Source organism: Rhamphochromis longiceps, linkage group LG8 (genome assembly GCF_057381845.1).
Source record: "Rhamphochromis longiceps isolate RC_006_pf linkage group LG8, R_longiceps_female_GT1.1, whole genome shotgun sequence".
Classification (NCBI taxonomy): domain Eukaryota; kingdom Metazoa; phylum Chordata; class Actinopteri; order Cichliformes; family Cichlidae; genus Rhamphochromis; species Rhamphochromis longiceps.
In genome coordinates, this window is record NC_140564.1 from 16,719,335 (window position 1) to 16,737,299 (window position 17,965).

At 41.3% G+C, this 17,965-nt stretch overlaps 1 protein-coding gene across 1 annotated transcript; it reads right to left on the bottom strand.

Annotated features, from left to right (window-relative positions):
- Window positions 1-19: 19 nt before the first annotated feature.
- rnf40 (ring finger protein 40) lies at window positions 20-17,789 on the bottom strand. Its single transcript, XM_085416084.1, has 20 exons — window positions 17,635-17,789; window positions 17,082-17,229; window positions 16,793-16,960; window positions 15,508-15,802; window positions 12,712-12,912; window positions 10,778-10,899; window positions 10,490-10,636; window positions 9,353-9,427; window positions 9,110-9,229; window positions 8,808-8,987; window positions 8,263-8,398; window positions 7,781-7,902; window positions 7,405-7,676; window positions 7,016-7,133; window positions 6,756-6,905; window positions 2,704-2,916; window positions 2,463-2,588; window positions 1,771-1,911; window positions 1,582-1,683; window positions 20-1,276 (listed from the first exon to the last, which is right to left on the bottom strand). Exons 2-20 carry the CDS (start codon window positions 17,217-17,219, stop codon window positions 1,100-1,102), a joined length of 3,003 nt encoding a protein of 1,000 aa, XP_085272210.1. The 5' UTR covers window positions 17,220-17,229; window positions 17,635-17,789; the 3' UTR covers window positions 20-1,099.
- Between the last annotated feature and the right edge of the window lie 176 nt (window positions 17,790-17,965).

Consider the following 17,965-nt stretch of genomic DNA (forward strand, 5'->3'; position numbering starts at 1 on the left):
CATGCGAGCCTGGGGGATGTAAAGAACGACTTCTTTTAATTTGTGAGTTTAAACTTCAGCTTCAATGACTTTATGGGACCTCCAAAAAACCAGCAGGACTTAAACAATTCAAAGCAATATTTCAAGATGATCGAACACAGTTCACTGCAGTTCCAAGTTTTTAAAACGATACATTAAAAGATAAAAGAGAGAGAGAGACTGCAAAAGTGGGTCCGGTATGTGAAAAAGAGACCATTTTAACACAGTAAAGAACAGCAAAGACAGGAGAACAGTGCCGAGCAGCTCAACTTGTAAGAGAAAAATCGCTGTGCATGAAAAAAACTGTTTATTAACTACAAAACAAACACTCAGTCCGATGTGTCACTAAAACCCTTTTCAGACATGCACTCATGAGCAGGCCTGCTTTCAGTCTGACTCAGCACCCTGATCACTTTTTCACAGCAGCAAACTCACTAATTTGGACCTAACAACCTTGATCACTCACTAAAGTCTTATGAATTTACATTACAAGTTGCTCAGCTCACTGCAATGCTTTTGACACCAACAGCATGTGCTTAAGAACGTTTTTTTTCTTCCATTTAAAATAAGATTAAAAACACTCCTCCATGATGCTTTTTCCCCCCATTCCCAATTCAGAAGAGTGATTGCTCTCGGAGTGGGCGTGATAGGGGTGGGAGGATTTTGTTATCATTTGCTGCAGCGCGTGCTGACTCAGAAACCCTGCTCTGGGTGACAGCAGGTAAGACGACTAAACGTTAGGGAAGTGTGGAGCGTACAGTGGCTCTCTGCGTCACTGTAAAGCCGTTAGGAGCATTAACAATGACCCGTGTTTGACTGACAGGATGTCGTGCATTTAATGTCTGAAAAGGGCTTTTCTGTTTGGTCACCAACTTAATGAAAAAAAATAACCAAGATGGATTAAAACAAGTCCTTCCAAAGAGATTAAAAACAGGGGACACACTCATCTGTGATCCCAGAAATGTCTGCCTCTTTGAATAAATCTCCAGTTCCTTTATCACTTTTCTATTTATTTCTCTCCTTTGGTTCTGTCTACTATTTTCTGTAGTCACGCCTCGTTTTCTTCTTCTTCCAGAGTGACTTAAGTGATGTAGATGCGGTGGAAGTCGTTGGCTCCGAACGCACAGTTGCACTTGGGGCACTTCCTCTGTCGGGTGTCGTAACGCATCTTCAGACATTCGTAGCAGAAAACGTGGAAACACTTGGTGAGCACCGTCTCCTTGTCTCGGGTGTTACAACAGGGGCAACGCAGCTTGGCCTGAAAACAGACAAACACACATGTGTATGGGCCATATGTGAGCTCAGTCATTACCTAATTTTCCTGAGTAATATAACTACTACTCAAGGGTATAACAAACAAGTTTCATGTCCCTGAAGCGCAGACAAATCACTGAATGGCCCGTGCTCACAACTGAAACACAGCCAGTAAAGCAAATTCCAAAGCCGGAGCATTTGCATTAATTTTACTAGACAGTTATGTTTTATGTAGCTATCCAACTTCAGACTGTGCCTGGGAGCTATTGGTGTGTTTGTGTTCTCTGCACACAGCCTCCTCTTTCTCACCTTGTACTGATTGATCTCCTCCTGCAGAATCTCGTCTGCATCCGAGTACATCTCCACCTTCTTCTGTTTCTCCAGCTTCCTTCTGAGCCTGGACAGATCCTCCTGTAAGGACAGAATCCCCAAGATGTTAGACCTGCATCCTCCAATCAGAGCTTTAGATTTGGAGTGACACTCGCAGTGCATGCATACCTGTGCTCGCTTCAGGTTGCTGCTCTCCCTCTCCCGGGCAGTGCGGTTCTCAGCCACAGAGACTTGGATCTCCTTCAGCTTGGCCTGCGTGTGCTCCAGCTGCACCTTCAGGTCCTCTGCCAGCTGTGCGGCCTCCACTGCCTGCAGCGAGGAAGGAAACAGGCGCACTAAATAAAAACACCTAACGATGACAACTTTCAGATGTAATGTGGCGGTGGTATGGTGAGCATTATGAGTTTTTAGGCTATTCTTCAACTCTGTTTCGATTACGTAAGCAGTCCCTTTGTCGTGTTTTGGGACTCATTTTAATGTTATTGGTGACTGTTCTTATTTGTGGGCAAAAAAAAAAAAAAAAAAAAAAAAAAAAATCCTTATATGTGACAAGATGACCTCAATAACTTTGTCTCAGTGTCTGCAGTGTTTCCCATCAATTACCAGAAACATCGAAACCAAAACTACTTGAGAAAAAAAAAAAAAGGCAAATGTGGCCACAGGGACAAATTCTGGGTCTAATATTTGAACTTTTTACATGCTTAAATGCTTAAATGACAATGAGAGCCTGTGCTTTTGGCCTGCAGCCCCAGTGTTAGTTTGGAGTGATTACACTGGCTTGTTTTGGGTCAACATAAACAGGGGTCTTCTAAAGTGGATTCTCTATATAAAACATCCTTCTGATTGATGGTCCTCCTCACCTTCCTCTTGTTCAGCTCTAGTGCTTGTGTTCTGACAGCCAGTTCCTTTTCCAGAGCTGCCAGGGTGCTCTGTAGGACTCCCTCTTTTTCTTCCAATTTCTGCACAACCAGCAGCTGGGCATCCACCTAAAAGAGGGAGCAAAAAGTAGCCAGCGAGTGCTTCACTGCCCTGACCCAATTTTTTATTTTTTATTTTTTAAACACACAAGTGCTGCCTTGTCAGGTTAAAGTTGTACCTCACCTGGGTTTTGAAAGCAAGAACTTGGTCAGCCAGCTCCTCCTTCTCCTCTTTCAGCAGCTTGTAGATCTGGTTAGATTTAATTCGCTCGCTCATTAGCTTAAAATTGGCATCGTCCTTCTCGCGCAACTGCTGCAACAGCCGGCTGTTCTGCTCCTGCATGTCTTCAAAGGCCTGGCCTGTTACATCCATCTCACTCAACAGGGCTTCCTCCTCCTGAAAAACACATGCGTCAGATATTAAAAACAGTGAAAAGAGTGACAGTCAGCTGTGCTGCTTCTGCCCTCCAGTTTATGAAACAGGCGGGGCTCGATTTCAACAGCAGTTTTCAGTCTTTAAGATAAGAATGTGACGAGGACACGCAGGTTTGACCTCCAAAAGTACCACTTCTAAATAACTGTAAAAGAATCACAAGGATTTAATTTTCCAAACTACTTTCTTACGACTCAAAGACATAAACAGAGACTCTTTTCTTTTTTCCCCCCAGTTCTGAAAACCTGTGCATCCTTGATCAATGTGCCATCAAGAATGAGCAACTTGCTGAGCTCTTTTCATTTGGGGATGCCATCCTATCTTACATTAAACTTATAGTCACCCATCACTAGTTCATGATATCAAACTAGCACAGAATTTGGACATCCAACTCATTTTACATGGCCTACCACACACAACCTGTTTTGATCTGAAGTCGAATGAATCAAACTCCACTTTCTGTCAGTGTAAAGACATTTACCTACACAGTTAACCCTTGAGATGTCTTAATATAAGAAAAAGTGCAATTTCTATAGATGGTGAAAAACAGAAACCTTTCTGTCTTTTAGCTGTTTATCTGTTACTACATTGCTACTGTATGAATGGCTGAGGGTAGGTCTTGATTAATAGGAAAAGCTGTAAAAAATTAAGAAAACCGTTAAAATTCCAAAAATTTATTTTCCAATACTTTCCAGGGGCTGGACTGGAGTCGTTGCCGGGCCGATTCTGGCCCCCGGGCCTCGTTTTTGACAGCCCCTGGTCTACAGCTCGGAAATGCTTCCCTTGTCGCCTTATTAATTTTCACTAAAAGCAGTTGTTAGGCTGTATTTTGATTTTATGATTGTATAATATACTCTAGAGAACAACTCATTTCATAAAGCTTTTACTAACATTATGACAAGCTCCAGCACTAAAACAAAGTTGTTTTTGGGATAAAGATGGCTTTTCCCCAGCATTAGCAGTGCTGCTCAACAGCTGTTCAACACTACTGACAAAAGAGAAGCATTTAGTTAAATGCATAAGTTATGCATCAAAAAATAAAGGGGGGAAAAGCCTTATACTTGTACACAATTATCTGCTTCTTCTCTTGAGACTATGTTGCACATTAAGATCAATTAGCTGAATTTTCATGTAGGTGGTGTTTGCAGCTCAGTGGGCAAAAAGCAGAAGTTTGACACAGTACACTGGACTAAGAGCCACGATTTTGTGCCACTCTCCCTCTCTTTTTAATGAGTCAGTCAGTTCTGAATTGAATCAAGATACTGCCAAAGATTCCCACCCTACTATTCAAGACTGCGGACGTCTCAATACAGACACACCTGGTTTGTTTTTAGGTAAAAAATTAGCTTTGCTTTATTTGTAAATTTTGGTTCAAGCTGTTTTTTTTTTATGAACCAGCTAGGGCCTATAAACAAAAGTCAGATGAACTCATAAGTAGCCTGTTTATTGGATAGTTTTGGCAGTTAAATTCTGGCAGCCGAGGACTGAGGGGAACAAATCAAACACATCTGACACCACTGGAGTTTTAGTTGCTGCGCTTTAACTTTATACCAGATATTAAGGCAAAAGTGAAAAGCTGAATAAATATTTCACTGCAGGCTGTGTTTTACCTCCTGTTAATTATGTTCTGCAAGACCTCCCAAGCATGAGGACATACAGACCATCAGAGCTCAACATCTGTTTTCTTAATGTTCAGTTATTTGCACCAGAATTCACCATTTCTTGGCTGACATAGGTGAAGATAGTGATTAACATTTATTCATAAACCTCTCCTACTCTCAGCAAAATTAATATCATGACAAGAAAAAGAAAAAAAGCATCCCATTATCTAATATGGGTGTAGCCACCATCTATGCAGAATAACAGTGACATGACTTGAACAGCGTTTAACCCAAGGCTGATAAAGATTTGAATGTCATGAGTATCTGCCCTCTTATTTTCTGCATTTTCTTACAAATGAAATTCCTTAAGTGTTTCAACATTTGCATGACAGCACAGCCAAGTGAGTGAGCTCAGAGTGCTTTGCATACTGAAAATATATCACATTGGATCAACCCAAAAAAAAAAAATAATAATAATATGTCCCCACCCAAAATGAATTCTCACACTCTGGTCTAAAACTGTTCCCCTTAAACTGTCAGGATAATCGTGGCACAGTGTTGCTGCGAGACAAGAGGGTGAATATTTCTGCTAGATAGCATAAAGTTTAAGTTGCTTTTCAAAGTGACCAGAACATCAGTGGCATAGCAGCTCACCTGGCTCACAATTCACCGGTTAGTATAAAGTGTTGAGTACAAAAAGAAAGTGATAAGACTTTATTGCACAAACAGCCATATCCAGGACACAATAACCTTGCTCTATTAAAGCATTTAAGTTCAGGAGTCTGGTGACCACATGATCATTAGTAACCATAGCCACACAAAGCATGCACATGCACATGCCCAAGCGCTGACCATACTACTTATGTTAACACAATGGTGATAGGAAGGCACAAAACATCATGGGAGTCAGCCAGCAGGACCAAGGTCATGATCATCACCATACAACACAGGATATTGTATATTTAGTGATCTTTCAAGCTATTTCAGGAAATTCACTCTTTATCAATGTGTGCATGCAAAATGTATCAACATCGAGATTTTGTTCGGAAAACATTCGATTCAGTCAACATCCAGTGAGAATCTGATGAAGTTGTAAGCAGTGTGCCTGAAGGCTTTGCTAAAAACAACAATTATGACCCTGATCCTGATCATTAGTAAAATTAGAGTGAAGAGCAACCAACACTCTAAGAATAACAATTCTTGTGAAATATGGACAGACTAATCATGACATAAGCTTATGTTATGCAAAATGAACAACAAATTTAGACTGTATTGTGCAAGAAAACCTTTGCACATTTACGACGAAGAGGAAGAAAGAGAGAAATGACGGTGCTAAAAAAAAGAAAATCTGTTTATCTTTGTTTCATTAGAAACTTTTACCATTTGGGAACTTTAACCCGCCAGCTTTCTAGTACAAAATCTGTAGTTTACATCCCAGTGAAAACACTTTGTCCTATCTCCAGTGAACCAGGTCAAAACAGACAAATACAGACAATGTGCTGACATTTCAGCATTTCAGGTGTTAAGAGAGCTGTTGGTACTCCAGCAAAGACAAATGCTTTTAAGTGCCACTAGACACGTATCTCCTAACACTGAAATTGGGAGTGCCTACTAAAAAAGGGCAAAAAAATAAAAAAGTAAAAATTGCAAAAGAAATTCAAATTTGAGCGCATGGATTATCAAAGGGATGGTGCCAGTAACAATAATCGTGACAGCTCAAAACATTACCAGCAGGTTAGCATTAGCATACTCAGCTGATCAGAGCCAGGCCACAGCGTAAGCTTTCAGTTCCTCTTTGGTCGTCTAAGATTAGTAGAACTCCTTCCTTAGGCAAATGCAATACTCACTGCACTACTTTCAATCTTAACACCGCTGATTGTTTATATTCAACGCCGGTGGAAACCCCAAAAGCTTAAATATGGCATTTTTATAAGGTTTATGGTTCAAATATTTTATTAGGTACAAAACTCGTCACATGGAAGACAAAGAGCTTAGGACGAGCTTCTTAGGCATCACGTTTTGCCGACATTAACTTTTTATAAACTGGAAAGTAAAAGAGAAATAACGAGGAGGTAAAAACACAGGTTAAGGTGAAGTGCTCTGAGAAGATTACCACTGCACTGCACTGCACTGCACTGCACTGCACGCACACACACACACACACACACACACACACACACACACACACACACACACACACACCTGTTTAGTGGCAGCGAGTTTCTTCTGCAGGTGCTCAATGGTCTCTTCTGCCACTCGTATTTTCCTGAGGGCGTCTTCATCAGCCAGTTTTTTGCTCTCCTTCCTCTCCCTCTCCTCGAGCTCTCGCACTCGCATCCTCAGCTCATCCACCTGGACCATAAGAGACAGAGAGCTTACTTTGTTTTGTTAAATATCTAACCTACCAGTTGCTCTAAAAAGCAAGTGAAAGAGTACAAACGGAAAGGAAAAACAAAACAAACCTCAGCTTTAGATTTGCGTTCGGCCGCCATCAGCTGCACTTTATCTCTTTGCTCCTTTGGCGCTGACTTATACATGTCCAGCAGAAGTTTCATCTCTTTCTGGGACTCTTGGGCTTTCCTGATTGGTTAGAGATTACATTAAAATAAACAGTCATGGCATTTTAATTAGCAGAGTGCTTCTAATTATGAAAACAAAACACTGGCAGACTTTGCAGTTCTTAGAGTAACACTATGACTAGACTTCCTACAATCTGCAAGATTTCCTATTTGTTTTATAATAAAGATAATTTGAAAATATTCATCATGAGAGTAACAACATTTTAGGAAATGTGTGTTTATCGCATTTAGTTACTACATATGAATGTGGAGTTAAATAGAGGGCAGTGTACTTGAGTTCTACTCTGAGCATCTTCAGTGTGTCTGAGTCTTTCCTCTTCAGCTCGTCGCTGCGCTGCCTCTCCCTCTCCCGCTCCCTCTCTCGTTCTCGCTCGGCCTCCCTCTCCCTCTCCCGCTCCCTCTCTCGGGCTCGCTGTCTCTCCAGCTCCCTCCTCCTCTCCTCTTCTTCCTCCTGGTCTTCATCCTCCTCCTTTTTCACGTCAATGCTGTCGCTCGTCGTCTCCTCCAAAATCAGAACTCCAGTGTCGCCACTCTGACAGCGTAACTGTTGATGGCACAACGGTTTTACTGAGAATCATCATCAGACAACTCAGAACAGACACCTCAATTAGATAATGTAAGCGCATGTTAGTAAATGACGTAACCTACCTTGTTGATCTCCAGCTGCGTTTCCCGCAATTTCCTCTTGTAGCGTTGCACGTCGCCTTTCAACTGCAGGTTGTGGTTCTGGAGGCTGCTGATCAAATGTCGCATCTCCCTGTTGATCGGTCCTGAGAAAAAGATGAAAGCCCGACAGTCAGTGGGTGTTTTTGAGTTTGACTCATTCAGCACTCTCAGCTAGCATCACGAAGCTGTAAATGATGAGTTTAATCACATAGTGCACAGAACTGACAGCTTGATACGGATGATATGCAATATTCTCTGCAGAGCTGAGAGAGGATTAGTTTGCTGACTGATATCTTCCTTAATATCCACTCGAGTACCACCCACAAAATATGGTACATTTCTTTCTTCTACTGAGCTTTGAAGCACATTAAAAAATATAACAAATACAGTTTCATTCTCGACAGACGAATATACACGCAAAACAATGTCCCTGACTGAAGTGTGAGAGTGTTTTGAAAAGGTACCTGCTTGCTCGTTGGCTGCCAGGTTCTGCTCAAATTCAATACGCAGCATCTCATATTCTTTGCGCACCTGGGCCAGAGTATCTTCCAGCTGGATGACCTCAGTCCGCAGCTTCTTCTGAAGAGACAGCTCATCACTCTGAAAGGTTAAAAACAGTGAGACATTATTCTCCATGTTTCTGAGCGTTAACAACAACTAGTGCTGTCAGCGTTAATCTCGTCTAAGTGACGTTAACGCCATAACTGCATTAACGCAGCAAATGTCTGTTAACGAGTCACCGCGGATCGACCCGCGGTGAGTTGACCACGCATTAGCGTGGTTAACTCGTTAATGGAGATTTGCCGGATTAATGCGGTTATGGCGTTAACGTCATTTTAATGAGATTAACGCTGACAGCACTAATAACAACACATACAAGTTTAAACTGTAAAAAATATACTGCAATGCACTGCAAGCTTAGGCTGAAGGAGCTGCTCCGGAGTCTCATCTTTTCTCTGAATCATATTAATGTTGACACAAACACACAAAGAAATGCTCTGAGAGTCACCTCCATGTGCTCAATCTGTCGGAGATGGGCGTTCTTCGCCGTGAGCAGGAGAGCCCGTGCCTCATCCAGCTGGGTTTTCACTCCTAGAGACTCGTTGTACAGGAGGGAGAACTGAGACTGCAGACATTTGTACTCTAACGTTTCCTTCACAACCTCCTCTGGAATATTACGCAGGTCCATCTGAAAAGCCCAGATGTGGAGTGAGATGACATGCAGGGCTAAACCATGAAAATCATTCAAATAAAGAAGGAAAATGAAATTAGCCTCCCGTCTCACAGGTATGCAGATTCAAATACATTTACCTTGAGCTTCTCACTCTCCCTCACAGCCTCCTGGAGCTCCACCTGTAGTTTTTCTAATTCTGCCATGCGACTATTTGCCAGCTCCTGGTTGTGCTCCAGCTCTGCATTGAGACTCTCAAACTATTAAAAAAAGGGAAAAGAAGACCACATTGTAAAAGAAATGTGGACTTTTGGAGGCAAGTTGCATATAAAAACGTGTTACACAACACTAAGTAAAGATTTAAACATGTACTTTCGTCTAACCTTTTGAATGTTCAGTGTAATCTGGCCTCCAGCCAGCCCACCTGAGCTGCCAGTGCTGCTGTATCCTGACTTGAGCTGCAGACAGAAAACACAGAAAATGTGTCAGGAAGTAACAACATAAAGTAAATGATTGTTATTGTGTGCGTTTAAAAAAAAAAGAAGAAAAAAGTGTCACATCTGCACATGCAGTTATGGACAAACAAGCTATTTTAACTAAAAACACTTGTGTGCATATCCACATAGTTTGCATCAAAGTCTTACAGTGTACATTTAAAAGGAAAAAAGAAAAAGACAAACAAATCTTGCCGACCCGGGCTAGAGATCAAATCCATGAAGCAAGATTGGAAGTTTGGGGTTAGAGCTACTTTAACTCACAAAGGGAGAAATATTTAGTTTGAAGAAACATCTGCTGAGGTGACTTCAGCAGGTCCCTGCACTTTCTAACTAAAACTGATGATTTGCATAGTGATGGAAATTCACAAATTAGACCTGCAATCAGCCTACAGAGAGAGAAAAAATCTGTGGTGTTAGATGATCCAGCAGGATACATTTGTCAAACTTCAAAGTAAAGCTTACTACAAAAAAGGGCAGTCTGCCTTTCAAAACAACCACTCTGAACTTAGATCTTAATCCAATCCACCTCAAGTGCACACCAGACTTTCTAAGAATATGCCAGACCTGAAGCAGCTCTGTAAGGAAGCATGGACTAACAACCAGCCAAAATAAACTAATTCCAATTTGCACTATGATGAAAATATGTAAGTAATGTGTTCAACAAAGACTCAAAAGAATACATTTGGCTTATTAGTTAAAGCAGATTGTGTTTGTCTGTACTTGTGAACAAAAGCATACAACTCTACTCTGTAATTCTTCTGACATCCAATTTTCATGATCAGAAAACTGCTGTGCTTCTACTGATGCACAGCCCACCTTTGAGCTGTGCACCAGTAGAAGCAGCTGTTTTGACATGCATTGATGCTTAGAGCCTTATCAATGTCAACTCATGTATTAGAGGGAAAACGACAGAGCCTACGCCTAGTGGAAAGATTTAAAAATAAATATGCACACTATAAAAAGAAAAAGAAAAAAAAAAGGGGGCTGATGCAAAAGTTGCAAAGGGACATTAAACAAACACACCTGCTCCATGGCCTCTGCTAGGTGTTTGTTAAGCTTTTGTTCCCTATTGCGCAGTTTCTCAATGTCCCACTGCAGGTCCTCCACCGTTGTCTCCATCTCAGTCACCTTGGTCTCTGAGCTGGTCACCTTGTCCACGAGCTCATTATACTGCAGGAGAGTGGGACATGTGAATAGTTGCTGCATCACTAGTTTTCCTCATTCATTCACCCTGAAACACTCGAAATAACTACACTTGCAAACAGTCAACGTGTATGGTGAGTCACTTAAACAATACTAAGGACTTTGTACCTCCATGGACATCTTATGGTGTCTTCCCTGCAGGAGAGTGGCTAAGTCTCGCAGTCGAGTGTTCTCGTCCAGCAGAGTGCAGTTCAGATTGATGATGTCAGACTGGCTGTCATCTTCAAATCCTGCCAAACCAAACCAAAAAAACCAAAACCCCCAATACTGTCATTCTAATTTGGCCAAACTAACAAGTATCAAAGGAAGCACTCCAACAACTCAGTTATGATGCATTAAACTCAAAAATCTAGTAATTAGTTTAATGTAAATGATGTAAGATACAGTGCTCAGAGGTTTACTTACACTCATGCACATGAATGTCAGGGTAATTTGGACTTGATTTATTTGAACTGTTCTTTTTTTCAGGATAGAGGGATTTTGAATTTATTTTTGATTTTTTCAAAACCACACAGGGTCAAACGTATCCATATCCAAACACACACACGCCCACTAATATTTGATCAAACATCCCTTAGCAAATTGCTCCCCAATCAAATGTTTTTCATATCCATCAACATGCTTCTTGCTGAATATTTTACCACTCCTCTTAGCAGAATTGTTACGTTTAAATTGGTTGGTTTCCAGGCACAGATTGGGCTTTTTAACATGGTCCACAAATTCTCAACTGGGGTAAGAGCGATGCTTTGGAAAGGCCATTCCAGCAGCTTAACATTAGCCTGCTTTATCCTTTTCAAAACCATTTTGGATGTGTTTGGCATCAGTGTCCCAATGGAACACCTGTGTCACACTGTCAAACTTTGTGTGTGATTTGAGATGAAATTTGAAGAATTTGGAGGTAGTCCTCTTCCGCCGTCATTATTCCATCCACTTTGTGCAATGTACAAGCACCACAGGCAGCAAAACAGCCCCAAAGCATGACCATGTTTGACAACTCAACTCTTAGATTTGAAAGCCTCATCTCTACTACTCCAAACATACCTCCTTTCATTGTGTCCAAACGGCTCAAAGAGGTTTCAACTCTCATCCGAGAAGCTTCTTCACTTCTAAGAGCAACTGGTGGAGAGTCCCAGATTTTTAAGCCCCATTTGTCACGCCTTCAAGAAACTTAAAGTCCAGACACTTTTCTTTCCAAGCTCCTTAGACTACAATGACCTGGATGACTGAGAGCCTTCTACAACACACTTTTCTCCTGAAGGTATTTGGCTTGTGAAATTTGGGCTGATCCAAATTTCATTTGAGCCTGAAGGTGTCAACTTCGGTTCAGAGACTTCCTTCTTGGTCGGCGCCCTCTCAGTCCATGGCGATGTGAAACTCCCTTCACTCTGGCCATTGATCCTGGTGTTTCAGCAGCTTCCAGTTCCTGGGATGTTCCTGAACATCCTAACCAACATCCTCTCATCTGAGAGTGAAAATTTGGGTCTTCTTACAATATTTTGCAAATTTGTGACACATCTGAATAATTTGTATTTATGCACATTTGTTTAAGTTCTTCACAAATAACTGCAGGAGACATTCCCAGCTTTTGTAAATACAGTTCTCCTTCACAGATCTTCACTGAGTTCTTTGGACTTTCCTATTTTTCTGAGTATTGGTAGTCCACAGAGTGCTGTCAAACAAATATTTTTTATGCTGACAGAGAGAAACCACTAGTTGTAGTCCATCATGATCACAAAGAGAAGTTAACAAACCTGAACCTTGTCAAGTTAAAAGAAACTGTAGAACCTTCAACATATTTACAGATTTAAATGAGTTCATGTATATATTTGATTCTGTATAAATTAATTTAACCCTGTGTAAATTAGAAAAAATCCAAATGAAATTCAAACTTGTGCACCTAATTTTTGACTTTTAAATGTCACTGAAGATTAAAAAAAAATGGAAAAAGAACAGTTCAAAGAAATCACTATGATGAACGTATGTAAACTTCTGACTATAACTGTACATTTAAGTGTCAATAACAAACATTTCTCCACAGTTACCTGCAGCTTGGACCACCTTGCACATGTCACTGATGTGACTGTGCAGCCTATCAAAGACGCAGACCAAGCAGGCGATGGCTTCTTTGCTGAATTGCATGCGGTCCTGGAGGTGCAGAGTTAGTTCCTCCTCACTGCTCTGCTCCAGAGTCGACAAGAAACCCTTGGCATTTTCACTCAGGGGAGGAGGTGGTGGTGATGTATCTGCACATATGTAAAAATGATAAAGTCAGCAAGTAACAATTTGATAGAATTCTTAAATATCAATTTAAAAAAAAATTACAATTAAAACAGTAATCTATTGCTGGCACAGTCCAATGTGGTAAAGTCTGGTATAAACAAGTATTTTCCGAGTAATTTGTTATTTAAATACAAAGCAAAGAAAAAAGAAATCTGCCAAATACAGACTGTGTAGATTGGGACTAAAGTCTTGATAATACTCTAGATTTCTGCAGTTTGTAGCCAGCAGTACATGCTAACAGATGGAAGAAATACTGCAACAGTTGCCTTCTTTAGCCCACTATCATTCCCTTTTGCCTCACTATAGTTCAGGGGTCAGCAACCCTGGGCATGCTTGCAACAGCTGGCACGCGAAGGGTTAACTGATGGCACGACCATAGCTGGACTGGCCATCGGCCGTTGGTGATTTTTCGTTTTTATGGGCCGAAGATTTTTTTTTAATTTTCTTTTTTAGTAACGGTAATAAACAATGAGAGGTGGTGGACTGGTCAGGTGCTGGCCGATGTGTAAAAATAACTCCGTTGTTTGGTGGTGGCAATGGCGGAGATTCCACAGAGGCCAGCAGGTGGATGAGGGAAAGGGGAGGCAGGAGGAGAGACCCGAGGCAGGCGCCGAGTGTCAGGTGAACTGAACTTAAGGTAAGAAGTTATGACCTGCAGTCTATCTGGGTTAGATATAAACCAAGTTTAGGTGGAGTTTATTTTCGTTGTGCTGACTTTTTACAGTCAGTTACAATAACTCGTACGATGTTACTGATAGTGAACTTTATTTTTATTCATAAGGTACGTTAGTAGAGTTGCCAACCGTCCCGTAAAAAATGGAATCGTCCCACATTCAGAGAAAATATTACGCGTTTCGTATTGAGCCAAAAAGGAACACAGTTTGTCCCGTACTTCAGCTAGAATGAAACAAAGACACAAAGCTGGATTTATTCTGTCTTTATGCTGCACAGCTGCCTCTTCTTCTCTCATTCTCTCCCCCTCCCTCTCCTGTTGTTACTTCAATCATGAAACTGATCAATGATCAGCTGATCGGCTTTTCTCTCTTGTTTGTTTATCTCCTACTTTGCACCAGAAAGAAGAAACCAGCGGATGTCGCACTAAACAACAGCAGCACGTTTAAGCTTGATCAGCTGTTGTTTAAATTTATTTAATATTAATTTATTTGTAATTAATTTTTTGTCCCAGTCCAGCCCTGGGCAAGACACGTAGTGAATTAATCTGAGAAGGTGCATTAAAACATAAATAGCCAGGCCAGCAGTGCACATCGCAAATCAGCTCGCATAGACACATTAGTCGTGCCGCTTCTTAATGAGAGTATCTTAGCCAACAACCCCAACTACCAGATTCAACTTGTAATTGGCTAAAAATCACTTAGCCTACCGGTGAGAGGGATGTTGCTAGCTGGCAGTTTTTTCAAGCGATGTTGAAATTTCCACATTCCAACACTTCAAATGCTTCAGGAGCTTTCCGCTCAGCGCAGCATCAGCACCACGGAAATACACAGATACATCCGTAGGCTCGAGACAGAATTCACAATGTGTTTTTAGGACTTTCAGGTGTATGGACCAATGTTTTCTTTTCTGATCAAACCAGAAAGGTTTAATGAGCAGCTGGATTTGTCTCGCATTAACTGGCTGGACACAGAGGACATCAAAATGCAGCTGATTGAACTGAAAAGCTCGACTCTGTGGGGGGGTCAAAGTTTGCAGAACTACAAACGCAGTTGGAATCCATAGCTGTGCATGTTCATGGAGCTTGCATTTTCACCTGCTGGACATCACTACCTGACAATTTTAACTGTCTTCAGAACATTGCAGAGGCCTTATTGACAGTATTTGGCTCTACATGTCTGTGTGAGCAGATTTTCTCTCACATGAAGAGTGTCCTCAGGTAGCCGTCTGAATTCTGGACACTCGGAGACCTGTGTCTCTGAGTGGGAGACCAGAGATCACATTAACATGCGTATCTCTGTATTAACAAACATGCCACATTGGCCCAGTTTATTATTTCTTATCATTGTTGTGAGGAGACCATAAATAGCACTTGCGTTTTCTGTTGTACAGTTCATTTGCTGTTATGGAGTTTTTGTTATGGATAAAAAGTGTCTTTTTTTGTTTCAAAATAGCTGATAACTATTTACTGATAGCTGCCAACATCTGCAAACAAATACAATTGTATAAAGTTGTTCTATGTAGTGTGTAACTGTTCATATAGAGCGTTATTAAATTTATTGCTAATGCAATTATATGGCACACTGACTTCTGAGGAAACTAGATGGCACTCATCAGAAAGGTTGCCTACCCCTGCTATAATTTAATACGCATCTTGAATAATGGTCAACACACAATAAACAAGAATATCCTTAAATTACAAGGCCTGAAGTTCAGTCTTGTTGCATAAAATTAGCTATCAATATAAATAGTAGTGACTCAGACTGATGTAACTTCATGAGTAATGAAAGTCATAAAGATGCACTAAGTTAAATTGAGAATGAATGAATAAAGCAGATTACAATAGTCTATGACAGACGATTTGTCATAAAAAAAAAATTGCTAACCTGTTTTTGTATCCGATTGCGGCTCTGTTGGTGTCAGTAAATCGTCTCCAGTGGGAGGAGGGGGCTGCTGCTGCTCCTCTTCCTGACACTCCTCTTGTTGCTGCTCTGGCCGCTCACCCTCGTTCTGGGCCTCTGGCACAGGAGGGGGAGGCACGCCAGAAGGCAAAGCCAGGTTGACACCATCTTCCTCCATTGGTGTTTGATCGGGGATGGTTGCTGAGGGTGGGGCGGGGGTAGAAACAACTGGAGGATCTGGCTCAATACGTTTGCGCAGAATGCGCACGTTTTCTTCCAACTGCAAGTCAGACATAGAAAAAGGTGTTAATTCTCTTTACAAGTTATTACCATGAGTTTAAGCCTTAGTACAGCTAAGTATATGTATAGCGACACTGCTTTGTGATCCTTCGATGTAAGCTCTTCCTATCATTGTGACGCAGAATTCACCAAGCGTTGGATTGTTCACGTACCAATAGGGAACGTGAGCTGGGATTAGACCACCTGATGATGTGTTGTTGCAATAGTAATCCTGCTCAGTACAAGAGGAACCGCAGGTTCAGACATTTGGTGTCTAGTGCTTGGCTGAGGAGCCAAAGGTGCAAAGCTACCATCTGTGGGATTATGACTGAACAGCCCGCCGGTGTAGGAGAGCTGTTTGTGACTGAACTGGGGGACGGCCGAACAACAGTCGCCCCTCTCCAATTGTGCACCCATGTTTGTGGAGAACGTGTTGCTAAATAACTTCTAAACATCCTGATAACCAACCAATACCTGTCACTATGTGTACAATCAGGTTAAGGCAGACAGGTGGAAAACATGTACAGGATACATAGGACGTGGAGCCTGGACCTATGTATATAACAACTATCCTCCTAGACATGCTGATCAATCTGGATGAAACCTACTATATAACCTGCCTAAGGTACCATGATTATCTATAACACCTATATAGCTTTTGGGAGTTATTTTTATAACACTCAGATCCTTACAAATTACAAAAAGATGACAATCCATCAGATGGAAGAGCTGGGAAATGCTTTCTTAATTTATACATGCACATGTGCCTGCTATAATTGGTAACAGGAAAAAACATTAAGATCTGCAATTACCAGATATAAGCCAAATTGGTTTGCCTCACACAAATGCAAGCGTGCTAAAAAAACAGATTCATCTGACCGCTGCGTTTAAATGAGGTTTTTATAAAATGTGCCAGTTCTTAAATCAGGTTAGAGTGGAAACTAAAATTCAAGAATGGATTCTAACAATATAATGAAATGCACAGAATTACTTGTGACCAGTAGCGATTAACAATCAGCAAGGTAGTGTCATCAGTGGCTTGTCTCTTCTCCAGCTTCTCAATTTTCTCTCTCAGCTCATCCTCCATTGCCTGTCTCTGCTCCAAGCGTTCACATAGCTTCTTATTCTTGAACTGGAGAACCTTCATGTCCATTTCCTCCTGAATTAACAAACACATACAAACAGAGAAACAAAATAATGAGTGTTAGGGATTGTAGATGTTGTCTGGCAAAAATAGATGACAGATTGTGCCTTGAGAGTGTGAGGACCATATAACTCACCGTAGAGGAGACTCCAGCTATGCGTATTGGCTCAATTAGCGTGGTGGTGGTCTTCTCTTCTTTCTTGCTTTTCTTTTCAGGTGGGCCAGGGGGGCTGTCCCCGCCTGGGGGACGCTTTCCTCCCCCAGCACCTGACATCTTTCCTTCCCTGCATTACATCAAGCAAGGCATGAAGAATTATAATTCATTCATTTTGTGACAGCAAAGGGACGGCGTTAGCCTTAAATCAAAAATGCAATTTTAAATTTTAAAAGGTTCACTTTTCTGGTCCACTAGCATTTACATGCCGACTTATTACTGTATAAAAGGTATGCCTGCAGAATTACCAACCATCTTAATTCCATATTGCTACAAAGATTAAAGATCTTTTGCAAGCTTGCAGCTTGCTACTGCTAACCATGCTAATGCTACGCTAAGGCTAACGGACGGCGTTATTGGTTCAAGATTCCGAGGTGGTCGGGGTTTTTATTCATTATCCATCCCTACATACGCAAAATGTTCTTAAACAGGCATATGTGTGTCTTTTCACAAGAGAAATGTTATCATTACAAACCTTAACAACCAGTAGCTGAAACGTAAGTCAGGACATCAGAGAAGCAACAGGAAATATGCAGCTAACGCTTCTTCTTCGTTGGTTTTAAATGTTCCTTACAATAACGGGAGAGCATTAGCGCCGCCTATTGCTTGCAATTCACATAATGTAAAGATTAAGTATTCCCGTTGGTAACAACAAGTAAAATTAAGAAAATCACTCAAAACACGGACTACTTCCTTGGGATACGGTGCTTTGAAGTGCAGCTACTCGAATTTATCTGGAGAGTGTATTCGAGACCTCAAAAATGCAAACCATGCTGTCACGTCCCCTCCGGCCTCTCGGGGGCGCT

What these genes read in the sequence shown, in the direction of transcription:
- rnf40 (XM_085416084.1), bottom strand. Translation starts at nt 17,219, where the DNA reads ATGTCAGGTGCTGGGGGAGGAAAGCGTCCCCCAGGCGGGGACAGCCCC. An exon ending in GCAACCTGAAGCGAGCACAG is followed by an intron (nt 1,684 to 1,770) that starts GTATGCATGCAC and finishes CTGTCCTTACAG; the next exon opens with GAGGATCTGTCCAGGCTCAG. An exon ending in AGGAGATCAATCAGTACAAG is followed by an intron (nt 1,277 to 1,581) that starts GTGAGAAAGAGG and finishes GTCTGTTTTCAG; the next exon opens with GCCAAGCTGCGTTGCCCCTG.